Source organism: Panulirus ornatus, chromosome 13, assembly GCF_036320965.1.
Source record: "Panulirus ornatus isolate Po-2019 chromosome 13, ASM3632096v1, whole genome shotgun sequence".
Lineage (NCBI taxonomy): Eukaryota > Metazoa > Arthropoda > Malacostraca > Decapoda > Palinuridae > Panulirus > Panulirus ornatus.
The window spans coordinates 44,658,553-44,672,746 of NC_092236.1; the positions used below are offsets into that span (position 1 = coordinate 44,658,553).

The following is a 14,194-nucleotide window of genomic DNA, read 5'->3' on the forward strand; positions in this document are numbered from 1 at the left end:
GTATATTTGCGTGTGTGGACTTGTATGTATATACATGTGTATGGGGGTGGGTTGGGCCATTTCTTTCGTCTGTTTCCTTGCGCTACCTCGCAAACGCGGGAGACAGCGACAAAGCAAAATAAATAGGAAATAAAATATATATATATATATATATATATATATATATATATATATATATATATATATATATATATATATATATATATATATACATATATGTTATCCCTGAGGATAGGGGAGAAAGAATACTTCCCACGTATTCCCTCGTGTCGTGAAAGGCGACTAAAAAGAGAGGGAGCTGGGAGCTGGAAATCCTTCCCTTCCATTTTTTTAATTTTCCAAAAGAAGGATCAGAGAAGGGGCAAAGTGAGGATATTCCCGCTAAGGCTCAGTCCTCTGTTCTTAACGCTACCTCGCTCACGCAGGACATAGCTTCGCGGAATAGGAAAGCCGGCAAGGCAGTTTCTTTGGATGGTATTGCAGTGGACTTTATCAAAAAAGGGTGACTGTATTGTTGACTGGTTGCTAAGGTTATCTAATGTATGTATGATTCATGGTGAGGTGCCTGAGGATTGGCGGAATGCTTGCATAGTGCCATTGTACAAAGGCAAATGGGATAAGAGTGAGTGCTCATATTACAGAGGTATAAATTTGTTGAGTATTCCTGGAAAATTATATGGAAGGGTATTGATTGAGAGGGTGAAGGCATGTACAGAGCGTCAGATTGAGGAGGAGCAGTGTGATTTCAGAAGTGGTAGAGGATGTGTGGATAAGGTGTTTGCTTTGCAGAATGTATGTGAGAAATACTTAGAAAAGCAAATGGATTTGTATGTAGCATTTATGGATCTAGAGAAGGCATATAATAGAGTTGATAGAGATGCTCTGTGGAAGGTATTAAGAATATATGGTGTGAGAGGCAAGTTGATAGAAGCAGTGAAAAGTTTTTATTGAGGATGTAAGGCATGTGTACGTGTAGGAAGAGAGGAAAGTGATTGGTTCTCAGTGAATGTTGGCTTGCAGCAGGGGTGCGTGATGTCTCCATGGTTGTTTAATTTGTTTATGGATGGGGTTGTTAGGGAGGTGAATGCAAGAATTTTGGAAAGAGGGGCAAGTATGCAGTCTGTTGTGGATGAGAGAGCTTGAGAAGTGAGTCAATTGTTATTCGCCGATGATACAGCGCTGGTGGCTGATTCGAGTGAGAAACTGCAGAAGCTGGTGACTGAGTTTGGTAAAGTGTGTGTGAAAGAAGAAAGCTGAGAGTAAATGTGAATAAGATCAAGGTTATTAGGTACAATAGGGTTGAGGGACAAGTCAATTGGGAGGTAAGTTTGAATGGAGAAGAACTGGAGGAAGTGAAGTGTTTTAGACATCTGGGAGTGGATTTGGCAGCGAATGGAAACATGGAAGCGGAAGTGAATCATAGGGTGGGGGAGAGGGCGAAAGTTCTGGAAGCGTTGAAAAATGTGTGGAAGTCGAGATATATATATATATAGAGAGAGAGAGAGAGAGAGAGAGAGAGAGAGAGAGAGAGAGAGAGAGAGAGAGAGAGAGAGAGAGAGAGAGAGAGAGAGAGAGAGAGAGAGAGAGAGAGAGAGAGAGAGAGAGAGAGAGAGAGAGAGAGAGAGAGAGAGAGAGAGAGAGAGAGAGAGAGAGGCGTTTTGACGATTTTTGCAGGGAAGTAGTGCAAATGACTGGGAGGTGCATAAAAGAAAGCGGCTGGAGGTCAAGACGAAGGTGAAAGAGGTGCAAAAGAGGGCAAATGAGAATTGAGGTGAGAGAGTATCAATAGATTTTAAGGAAGATAAAAAGATGTTTTGGAAGGAGGTAAAAAAAAGTGCGCAAGACAAGAGAACAAATTTGAACATCGGTGAAGGCGGCAAATGGAGAGGTAATAACAAGTTGGGATGAAGTAAGAAGGAGATGGAGTGAGAATTTTGAAGGTTTGTTGATGTGTTTGATGTTAGAGTGGCAGATATAAGGTGTTTTGGTCGGGGTGGTGTGCGGTGTGAATGGGTCAGGAAGATTGGTTTGGTAGGCAGAGAAGAGGTAGTGAAAGCTTTGCGGAAGACGAAAGCTGGCAAGGGAATGGGTTTGGATGGTATTGCAGTGGAATTTATTAAAAAAGAGGGTGACTGTGTTGTTGACTGGTTGGTAAGGATGTTCAATGCTTGTAAAGTGCCTGAGGATTGGCGGAATGCTTGAATAGTGCCACTGTACAAAGGCAAAGGGGATAAAGGTGGGTGTTCAAATTACAGAGGCATAAGTAAGTTGAGTATTCCTTGGCAATTATATAGAAGGGTATTGACTGAGAGGGTAAAGGCATGTACAGAGCGTCAGACTGGGGAAGAGCAGTGTGGTTTCAGAAGTGGAAGAGGATTTGTGGATCAGGTGTTTACTTTGAAGAATGTATGTGAGAAAAACTTAGAAAAACTGATGGATTTGTATGTAGCATTTGTGGATCTGAAGAAGGCATATGATAAAGTTGATAGAGGTGCTTTGTGGAAGGTTTTAAAAGTATATGGTGCGGGAGGTAAGTTGCTAGAAGCAGTGAAAAGTTTTTACCGAGGATGTTAGGCATGTGTACGAGTAGGAAGAGAGGAAAGTGATCGGTTCCCGGTGAATGTAGGTTTGCGGTAGGGGTGCATGATGTCTCCATGGTTGATTAATTTGTTTATGGATGGGGTAGTTAAGGAGGTGAATGCAAGAGTTTTGGAGAGAGAGGCAAGTATGTAGTCCGTTGTGGATAAGAGGGCTTGAGAAGTGAGTCAGTTGTTCTTCGGTGATGATACAGCGCTGGTGGCTGATTCGGGTGAGAAACTGCAGAGGTTGATGACTGAGTTTGGTAAAGTGTGTGAAAGAAGAAAGTTGAGAGCAAATGTGTTTAAGAGCAAGGCAATTAGGTTCAGAAGGGTTGAGGGACTCGTTAACTGGGAGGTAAGTGTGAAAGGAGAAAAACTGGGGAAAGGGAAGTGTTTTAGATATCTGGGAGTGGACTTAGCAGCGAATGGAACCATGGAAGCTGAAGTGAGTCACAGGGTGGGAGAGTGGGTGAAGGTTCTGTGAGCGTTGAAGAATGTGTGGAAGGCGATAACATTATCTCGGAAAGCAAAAATAGGTATGTTTGAAGGAATAGTGGTTCCAAGAATGCTATATGGTTGCGAGGCATGGGCTATAGATAGGGTTGTGCGAAGAAGGGTGGATATGTTGGAAATGAAATTTTGAGGACAACATGTAGTATGAGGTGGTTTGATCGTGTAAGTAATGAAAGAGTAGGAGAGATGTGTGGTAATAAAAAGAGTGTGATTGAGAGAGCAGAAGAGGGTGTATTGAAATGGTTTGGTCACATAAAGAGAATGAGTGAGAAAGATTGACAAAGGTGATGTATGTGTCAAAGGTGGAGGGAACGAGGAATACCGGAAGACCAAACTGGAGGTGGAAAGATGGATTGAAAAAGATTTTGAGCGATCGGGGCCTGAACATAGAGGAAGGTGAAAGGTGCGCAAGGAATAGAGTGAATTGGAACGATGTGGTATACCGGGATCGGCGTGCTATCAGTGGATTAAACCAGGGCATGTGAAGCGTCTGGGGTAAACCATGGAAAGTTTTGTGAGGTCTGGATGTGGAAAGGGAGCTGTGATTTTGGTGCATTACACATGGCAGCTAGAGACTGAGTGTGAACGAATGTGGCCTTTGTTGTCTTTTCCTAAGGCTGCCTCGCGTGCGGGGGAGGGGGTACTGTTTCATGTGTGGCGGGATGGCGACGAGAATGGATGAAGGCAGCAAGTATGATTATGTACATGTGTATATATGTATATATCTGTGTATGTATATGTATGTACATGTTGAAATGTATAAGTATGTATATAAGTGTGTGTGTGTGTATGGGCGTTTATGTATATGCATGTGTCTGTGGGTGGGTTGGGCCATTCTTTCGTTTCTTTCCATGGCATGCCATGGCATGCAGAGAGGTGGTCAAAGTCAGCAAACTAACTACAAAATAAGTGCAAATTAGCTTGACTCCGGATGACCACGGGACACGTATAACGAAAGACCTCAGCCTAGGTCAAACACCAGGAGGGTGACCCGCCACGGCAGGACTTACTCTGTGAGGTGAGGGAGAAGGCGCAGTCCCACACGTATCTCAGGAGCGGGTAGGACACGTTGCGTCGGTCGTGTGGGTAGAGGACCGGCAGGTGACCCACATTGGCCAGCACCCACAGAAGTGGACCCACCACTAAGATGCTGGCCAGCGTCACAGCCCACACCTGTACGAAGACACACCAGCACATAGACACACCTGTGCGAAGACACACCTGCATATAGACACACCTGTACGAAGACACAATAGCACATAGACACACCTGTACGAAGACACAATAGCACATAGACACACCTGTACGAAGACACAATAGCACATAGACACACCTGTACGACGACACACCTCCACATAGACACACCTCTACGAAGACACACCTGCATATAGACACACCTGTACGAAGACACACCTGCATATAGACACACCTATACGAAGACACGCCAGCACATAGACACATCTATACGAAGACACAACAGCACATAGACACACCTGTACATAAACACACCTGCACATAGACACATGTACACAAACACACCAGCACATAGACACACTTGTGCATAAACACACTTTCACATAGACACACATGTACATAAACACACCTGCATATAGACATATATATACATAAACACACCAGAACATAGACACACATGTACATAAACACACAAGCATACAGACATTCCTACATAGAGACACACCAGCACACAGACACTTGTGTAAAGACATACCTGAATATTGACACAGATGCACATAGACACACCTGTACATAGACATTGTTCATAAAGACACTCCCGCTTGCACATAGATATACCTGCATAATGACACATCTGCTCATAGACATGCCTACATATTGGCACATGCACATAGACACATCTTTACATAGACATACATGTATTTAGACGTACCTGCGCAAAACATACCTGCATATAGACACACATGCACATAGACACACCTGTACATAGAATTATCTGCATATAGACATATCTTTACATAGACATACCTTTATATAGACACATGCACATAGACACACCTTTACATAGACATATCTGCATATGGACACACCTGCGCAAAACATACTTGCATGTAGACACACATGCACATAGACACACCTGTACATAGAAATACCTTCACATAGACACACCTGTTCAAAGAAATACCTTCACATAGACACACATGCACATAGACACACTTGTACATAGACATACCTTCATATAGACACACCTGTACATAGGTATATTTGCATATAGACGCACCTGCACGTAGACATACCTGCACATAAACACATCTGCATATAGACAAACCTGCATATAGACACACCTGCATATAGACATGTACAGGTATATAGGTACCTGCAAATAGATAATTACACCTACAAATACACGCATTAAAGGAAATAGACTTGTTTACTATGGAAAAGAAAAAATAAGAAGAGTAGTGGGTGACTTGACAACAGCCTTGAAATCTTTGAACGAGTTTGATTGTGTCAACAACGAGTAATCTGGCGAAAGATGCGATGAAAAAAATCATTTGAAGTTAAGCAAGAAAGTTGTTAGAAAACATGTCAGCAGAAAAGTAGTGGATGAATGGAATGAATGAGCGATAGAACAGTGAATGTTGAAGGCGTACAGAAGTTTAGAAAGTTTCAGGATAAAATTCAACAGATTGGAGGCCCCTTGAAAGTAGAATCCCATCCTCCTGTCATCAAGATAGCAGATCACAGTTAGGTAATTACACTCCTACACATAGACACACCAACACATAGACACGTCTACTTACAGACACATCTCTACTGGATGTCCACGTGATATAACAAGAGGCAATATCCATAACAGAGAACAGAGACTGTTGAAAATAGTTGACAAAGAACAGAAGAAACTCTGGACCTAGTGAACAAAGAGATAGAGTGATATGAATTCTTAAGAGACAAAAAAAAGTATAAAGTTTTTAAATGGAATCTAAAAAGCACAAAGTATTCAAGACCAGTAAACGCTGCAGGAATTAGCTGCCGAGAGGACTGCACCGAAATTAGAAATATCAGCGAACCAGGAGACAGATGGATGTAAATCGTGGTTGATTTCCGTGCTACATGATGACCAAATTCGAAACAAACAGGAAAGTGAGGAGAAGGAAGACATACTGATTGAAAGCCTACAAGAGGCTATGGGATGGTAGCATGCAATTTATGAGATAAACGTAAGACTCAGGAATTAGTAGATATAAACAAGACATAAAGAGAAGACAAACATTTCTTTCATTATTTCTTTAGCTGAGACGGCAACCAGGAGTCGAACCTATGCACCCGACTTCGGTCGGCCAGTAAATACATCACGGTCAGCAACCCTAGCCTCTACAACACATGTTTAGTGTGGCGTTATGGATTCAAGTACTAAAGCATGTTGAGAAAGAACACAGATACAGAGGAATTCATCAGGGCATATGTTTGGTGTGATGGACCGAGAGAAGTAAAAAGTGACGTAAATAATATAGTTGAAAGAAAAAGAGCAAGAGTGCTGAAAAGACCCACCAAAATACTGGTTTTTTTCCTCTTTTGTCAGATACTAACATCCGAATGCTTGTAGTACCCAGCGGAAAGTATTTGCGGTTGCAAAGCTGTTGGTCTCCACACTCTGTCTGAAAATCTGTTGAGGTTCCACGATCTAGAGGAATTATATTCATTAGTTGACATCCGGAGACTCGTTGATACACCTGCCATGGCATTTACTCACCAGCAGCACCATATTGAGTGGCACAAGTGCTGTCGTCACTAGTTCAACGTAAAATGAAGGGGTTAGAGACGTGAAAGTCAGCAGAACTTGGTGAAATAACAGCAGCATTTATAAAGTACACTTCATTACAACTATGTCGCCTGCGTGCACCCGATTCCTCGCAAAACCGGACGCCTGCAGGCGACATGGTTGTACAAGAAGAGAAATATCATACACGGTGCTTGATAACATTGTAACAGAGCTGTTACAGTGCACGACAAAAAAAATGGTCTGAAGGAGCAGTCACAAGATCAGCCATTACAGAGTGCGTATCATACGTAGTATAAGACAGATGAAGACATAGCAACAATGATGAAGCTCACATAATCAGGTGGATTGCACTCCATTCGTCTGGACCAGCCAGGGGTTAAGCAGACTTCCCGATTCCACAGCACAACAAAACTGGGAAACCGTACCCTAAACTGGTTCCATGATATAAGTGTTCATAGAGAACGGTGGTAGGGTAAGTGCTTCTTGCGTTTAAAATGGACATAGTTATTGATCTGAAGACGGCATATCAGAACGACTACGATAAGGGAGCCATTGCACGACCTTAGCAGGCAAAGATTGTCTGGAGGACGTGCTTCATCTGAAGGCTTAATTCACAGGCTCATTTTAAGTAAACTGTCTGATGAGTTCTCTTCCACATTCACTACTGCCGCTGGTAATCAGTTGACATATCTCAGAATGCGCTCGGCACAGTCCATATGCTGCAGTGCAACAACCAAGTTCGACGTCGTATTGAAAGGAAGGGCCAAGTGTTGGAAGCAACCCGAAATATGCCGTCCCCGGCTGACTGGGGCTGGACCGACCCCCAGCGACTGGAAACCGCTATGAAGTCTGTCTTCAGGCGCGCTAGTCTTCACTCGTGCTCCTCTCCTGCATTTGCAAAAGAAAGATGTGAGATGCAAAGATGACGGCAAGTGCATAAAAGCTGTTCTAGAATATACATCTCTGGGTCATTGTGATGGTGACTGTGATGATTGGTGTACGCTACTGATACAAATATTTCACATCTTGATCTTCACTGAAGGTTGAAGGTGTCCACACCAACCGTGGGAGGGCACTTTAAGTATACCCAATATATGACGACAACATAACACAGTGTGAGGGTAACGTATACTGTGCGCCATACTATTCCAGGTCCCTCAGGTCTTAACAGGCATCATTTCGTTCCTGCAATCTCTTATTTCACACGGGATTTTATCTTGGAGGCTCCAGTCACATAAGCCACACTGGTTTTATCGTAGTATAAATTCTGGTATTCTGCGATCATCATGTATCATCTTCACAAGAATTTAAAACCGAAGGCTTTTGAGAATCATGATAGCCTTGAGGCCTTTTGAATATGGGGTAAGTCGATTCTAAATAATGAGTGACTTATTTGCATGTCCAAGAATCACCCGATAACGATGCATTGTACCCATTTTGGAAAACAGCTGCCAAATTAACACAGGACGACGTGTCATTGGTCCCATATCGGAAGATAATTTTAAGGTAATAGTCAAGAAATATTCCAACACACATGGTTTTGTGATAAGGCACATTCTAATATATATATATGTATATATATATATATATATATATATATATATATATATATATATATATATATATATATATATATATATATATATATATATATATATTTTTTTTTTTTTTCTTTTATACTTTGTCGCTGTCTCCCGCGTTTGCGAGGTAGCGCAAGGAAACAGACGAAAGAAATGGCCCAACCCCCCCCCCCCCCCATACACATGTACATACACACGTCCACACACGCAAATATACATACCTACACAGCTTTCCATGGTTTACCCCAGACGCTTCACATGCCTTGATTCAATCCACTGACAGCACGTCAACCCCTGTATACCACATCGCTCCAATTCACTCTATTCCTTGCCCTCCTTTCACCCTCCTGCATGTTCAGGCCCCGATCACACAAAATCTTTTTCACTCCATCTTTCCACCTCCAATTTGGTCTCCCTTTTCTCCTCGTTCCCTCCACCTCCGACACATATATCCTCTGGTCAATCTTTCCTCACTCATTCTCTCCATGTGCCCAAACCATTTCAAAACACCCTCTTCTGCTCTCTCAACCACGCTCTTTTTATTTCCACACATCTCTCTTACCCTTACGTTACTTACTCGATCAAACCACCTCACACCACACATTGTCCTCAAACATCTCATTTCCAGCACATCCATCCTCCTGCGCACAACTCTATCCATAGCCCACGCCTCGCAACCATACAACATTGTTGGAACCACTATTCCTTCAAACATACCCATTTTTGCTTTCCGAGATAATGTTCTGGACTTCCACACATTTTTCAAGGCTCCCAAAATTTTCGCCCCCTCCCCCACCCTATGATCCACTTCCGCTTCCATGGTTCCATCCGCTGACAGATCCACTCCCAGATATCTAAAACACTTCACTTCCTCCAGTTTTTCTCCATTCAAACTCACCTCCCAATTGACTTGACCCTCAACCCTACTGTACCTAATAACCTTGCTCTTATTCACATTTACTCTTAACTTTCTTCTTCCACACACTTTACCAAACTCAGTCACCAGCTTCTGCAGTTTCTCACATGAATCAGCCACCAGCGCTGTATCATCAGCGAACAACAACTGACTCACTTCCCAAGCTCTCTCATCCCCAACAGACTTCATACTTGCCCCTCTTTCCAGGACTCTTGCATTTACCTCCCTAACAACCCCATCCATAAACAAATTAAACAACCATGGAGACATCACACACCCCTGCCGCAAACCTACATTCACTGAGAACCAATCACTTTCCTCTCTTCCTACACGTACACATGCCTTACATCCTCGATAAAAACTTTTCACTGCTTCTAACAACTTTCCTCCCACACCATATATTCTTAATACCTTCCACAGAGCATCTCTATCAACTCTATCATATGCCTTCTCCAGATCCATAAATGCTACATACAAATCCATTTGCTTTTCTAAGTATTTCTCACATACATTCTTCAAAGCAAACACCTGATCCACACATCCTCTACCATATATATATATATATATATATATATATATATATATATATATATATATATATATATATATATATATATATATATATATATATATATATATATATATATATATATATATATATGTATATATATATATATATATGTATATATATATATATATATATATATATATATATATATATATATATATATATATATATATATATATATATATATATATATATATATATATATATACATCACATATATATATATATATATATATTTTATTTATTTATCTATTTTGCTTTGTCGCTGTCTCCCGCGTTTGCGAGGTAGCGCAAGGAAACAGACGAAAGAAATGGCCCAACCCACCCCCACACACATGTATATACATACACGTCCACACACGCAAATATACATACCCATACAACTCAATGTACACATATATATACACACACAGACACATACATATATACACATGCACACAAGTCACACTGTCTGCCTTTATTCATTCCCATCGCCACCTCGCCACACATGGAATAACATCCCCCTCCCCCCTCATGTGTGCGAGGTAGCGCTAGGAACAGACAACAAAGGCCTCATTCGTTCACACTCAGTCTCTAGCTGTTATGCAATAATGCCCGAAACCACAGCTCCCATTCCACATCCAGGCCCCACAGAACTTTCCATGGTTTACCCCAGACGCTTCACATGCCCTGATTCAATCCATTGACAGCACGTCGACCCCGGTATACCACATCGATCCAATTCACTCTATTCCTTGCCCGCTTTTCACCCTCCTTCATGTTCAGGCCCCGATCACTCAAAATCTTTTTCACTCCATCTTTCCACCTCCAATTTGGTCTCCCACTTCTCCTCGTTCCCTCCACCTCCGACACATATATCCTCTTGGTCAATATATATATATATATATATATATATATATATATATATATATATATATATATATATATATATAATATATATATATATTTCTTTTTCTTTCAAACTATTCGCCATTTCCCGCGTCAGCGAGGTAGCGTTAAGAACAGAGAACTGGGCCTTTGAGGGAATATCCTCACCTGGCCCCCTTCTCTGTTCCTTCTTTTGGAAAATTAAAAAAAAAAAAAAAAATGAGAGGGGAGGATTTCCAGCCCCCCGCTCCCTCCCCTTTTAGTCGCCTTCTACGACACGCAGGGAATACGTGGGAAGTATTCTTTCTCCCCTATCCCCAGGGATATATATATATATATATATATATATATACATATATATATATATATATATATATATATATATATATATATATATATATATATATATATATTATTTATCAATATCTTTTTTATTATACTTTGTCGCTGTCTCCCGCGTTAGCAAAGTAGCGCAAGGAAACTGACGAAAGAATGGCCCAACCCACCCACATACGCATGTACATACACGTCCACACGCGCAAATATACATACCTATACATTCCAGTGTATACATATATATACATACACAGACACATACATATATAACATGTACATAATTCATACTTGCTGTTTTGATTCATTCCCTTCGCCACCCCGCGCATGCGCGCGAATTAGCGCTAGGAAAAGACAACAAAGGCCACATTCGTTCACACTCAGTCTCTAGTTGTCATGTATAATGCAACGAAACCACAGCTCCCTTTCCACATCCAGGCCCCACAAAACTTTCCATGCTTTAACCCAGACGCTTCACATGCACTGGTTCAATCCATTGACAGCATGTCGACCCCGGCATACCACATCGTTCCAATTCACTCTATTCCTTGCACGCCCTTCAACCTTCTGCATGTTCAGGCCCCGATCGTTCAAAAACTTTTTCAATCCATCTTTCCACCTCCAATTTGGTCTTCCACTTCTCCTCGTTCTCCACCTCTGACACATATATCCTCTTTGTCAATCTTTCCTCACTCATTCTCTCCATGTGATCAAACCATTTCAAAACACCCTCTTCTACTCTCTCAACCACACTCTTTTTATTACTACACATTCCTCTTACCCTTTCATTACTTACTCGATCAAACCACCTCACACCACATATTGTTTCCAACACATCCACTCTCCTCCGCACAACTGTATTTATATCCCATGCCTCGCAACCATACAACATTGTTGGAACCACTATTCCTTCAAACATACCCATTTTTGCTTTCCGAGATAATGTTCTCGACTTCCACACATTTTTTAACGCTCCAAGAACTTTCGCCCCCTCCCCCACGCTTCCATGGTTCTATCTGCTGCCAAATTCCCTCCCAGATATATAAAATACTTCACTTCCTCCAGTTTTTCTCCATTCAAACTTACCTCCCAGTTGACTTGTCCCTCAACCTTACTGTACCTAATAACCTTGCTCTTATTCACATTTACTCTCAGCTTTCTTCTTTCACACACTTCACCAAACTCAGTCAGCAGCTTCTGCAGTTTCTCACCCGAGTCAGCCACCAGCGCTGTATCATCAGCGAACAACAACTGACTCACTTCCAAAGCTCTCTCATCCACAACAGACTGCATACTTGCCACTCTCTCCAAAACTCTTGCATTCACCTCCCTAACAACCCCATTCATAAACAAATTAAACAACCATGGAGATATCACGCACCCCTGCCGGAAATCGACATTCATTGAGAACCAATCACTTTCCTCTCTTCCTACTTGTACATATGCATTACATCCTCGATAAAAACTTTTCACTGCTTCTAACAACTTGCCTCCCACACCATATATTCTTAATACCTTCCACAGAGCATCTCTATCAACTCTATCATATGCCTTCTCCAGATCCATAAATGCTACATACAAATCCATTTGCTTTTCTAAGTAATTCTCACATACATTCTTCAAAGCAAACACCCGATCCACACATCTTCTACCACTTCTGAAACCACACTGTTCCTCCCCAATTGGATGTTCTGTACATTCCATCACCTCTCAGTCAAAACCCTCCCATATGATTTCCCAGGAATACTCAACAAACTTATACCTCTGTAATTTGAGCACTCACCTTTATCCCCTTTGCCTTTGTACAATGACGCTATGGATGCATTCCGCAAATCCCCAGGCACCTCACCATGAGTCATACATACATGAAATATCCTTACCAACCAGTCAAAAACACAGTCACCCCCTTTTTTAATAAATTCCACAGCAGTACCAGCCAAACCCGCCGCCTTGCCGGCTTTCATCTTCTGCAAAGCTTTTACTACCTCTTCTCTGTTTACCAAATCATTTTCCCTAACCCTCTCACTTCGCACACCACCTCGACCAAAACACCCAATATCTGCTACTCTATCATCAGACACATTCAACAAACCTTCAGAATACTCACTCCATCTCCCTCTCACATCACCACTACTTGTTATCACCTCCCCATTAGACCCCCTCATCGATGTTCCCATTTGTTCTCTTGTCCTACGCACTTTATTTACCTCCTTCCAAAACATCTTTTTATCCTCCCTAAGATTTGATGATACTCTCTCACCCCAACTCTCATTTGGCCTCTTTTTCACCTCTTGCATCTTTCTCTTGACCTCCCGCCTCTTTCTTTTATATATCTCCCACTCATTTGCATTATTTCCCTGCAAAAATCGTTCAAATGCCTCTTTCTTCTCTTTCACTAATCATCTTACTTCTTCATCCCACCACTCACTACCCTTTCTAATCGGCCCACCACCCACGCCTCTTATGCCACAAGCATCTTTTGCGCAAGCCATCACTGCTTCCCTAAATACATCAAATTCCTCCCCCACTCCCCTTACATCCTTTGCTCTCACCTTTTTCCATTCTTCACTCTGTCTCCTTCCCAAGCTCACTTACTCTCACCACTCTCTTCACCCCAACATTCTTCTTTTCTGAAAACCTCTACAAATCTTCACTTTCGCCTCCATAAGATAATGATCAGACACCCCTCCAGTTGCACCTCTCAGCACATTAACATCCAAAAGCCTCTCTTTCACGCGCCTATCAATTAAAACATAACCAATAACGCTCTCTGGGCATCTCTCCTACTTACATACGTACACTTATGTATATCTCTCTTTTTGAATCAGGAATTCCCAATCACCAGTCCTTTTTAAGCACACAAATCTACAAGCTCTTCACCATTTCCATTTAAAACACTAAACACCCCATGTACGCCAATTATTCCCTCAACTGCCACATTACTCACCTTTACATTCAAATCACCCATCACTATAACCCGGTCTCGTGCATCAAAACCGCCAACACACTCACTCAGCTGCTCCCAAAACACTTGCGTCTTTTGATCTTTCTTCTCATGCCCAGGTGCATATGCACCAATAA

General features: G+C 41.8%; 1 protein-coding gene across 1 annotated transcript in view; it reads right to left on the reverse strand.

Moving 5' to 3' along the window:
• LOC139752826 (glutamate receptor U1-like) overlaps positions 1-14,194 on the reverse strand; it is a 76,237-nt gene that overhangs the window by 26,381 nt on the left and 35,662 nt on the right. The window contains exon 7 of the mRNA XM_071668770.1: positions 4,103-4,265. Within this exon, the coding sequence (XP_071524871.1) occupies positions 4,103-4,265 (163 nt within the window). The remainder of the gene's footprint in view (positions 1-4,102; positions 4,266-14,194) is intronic.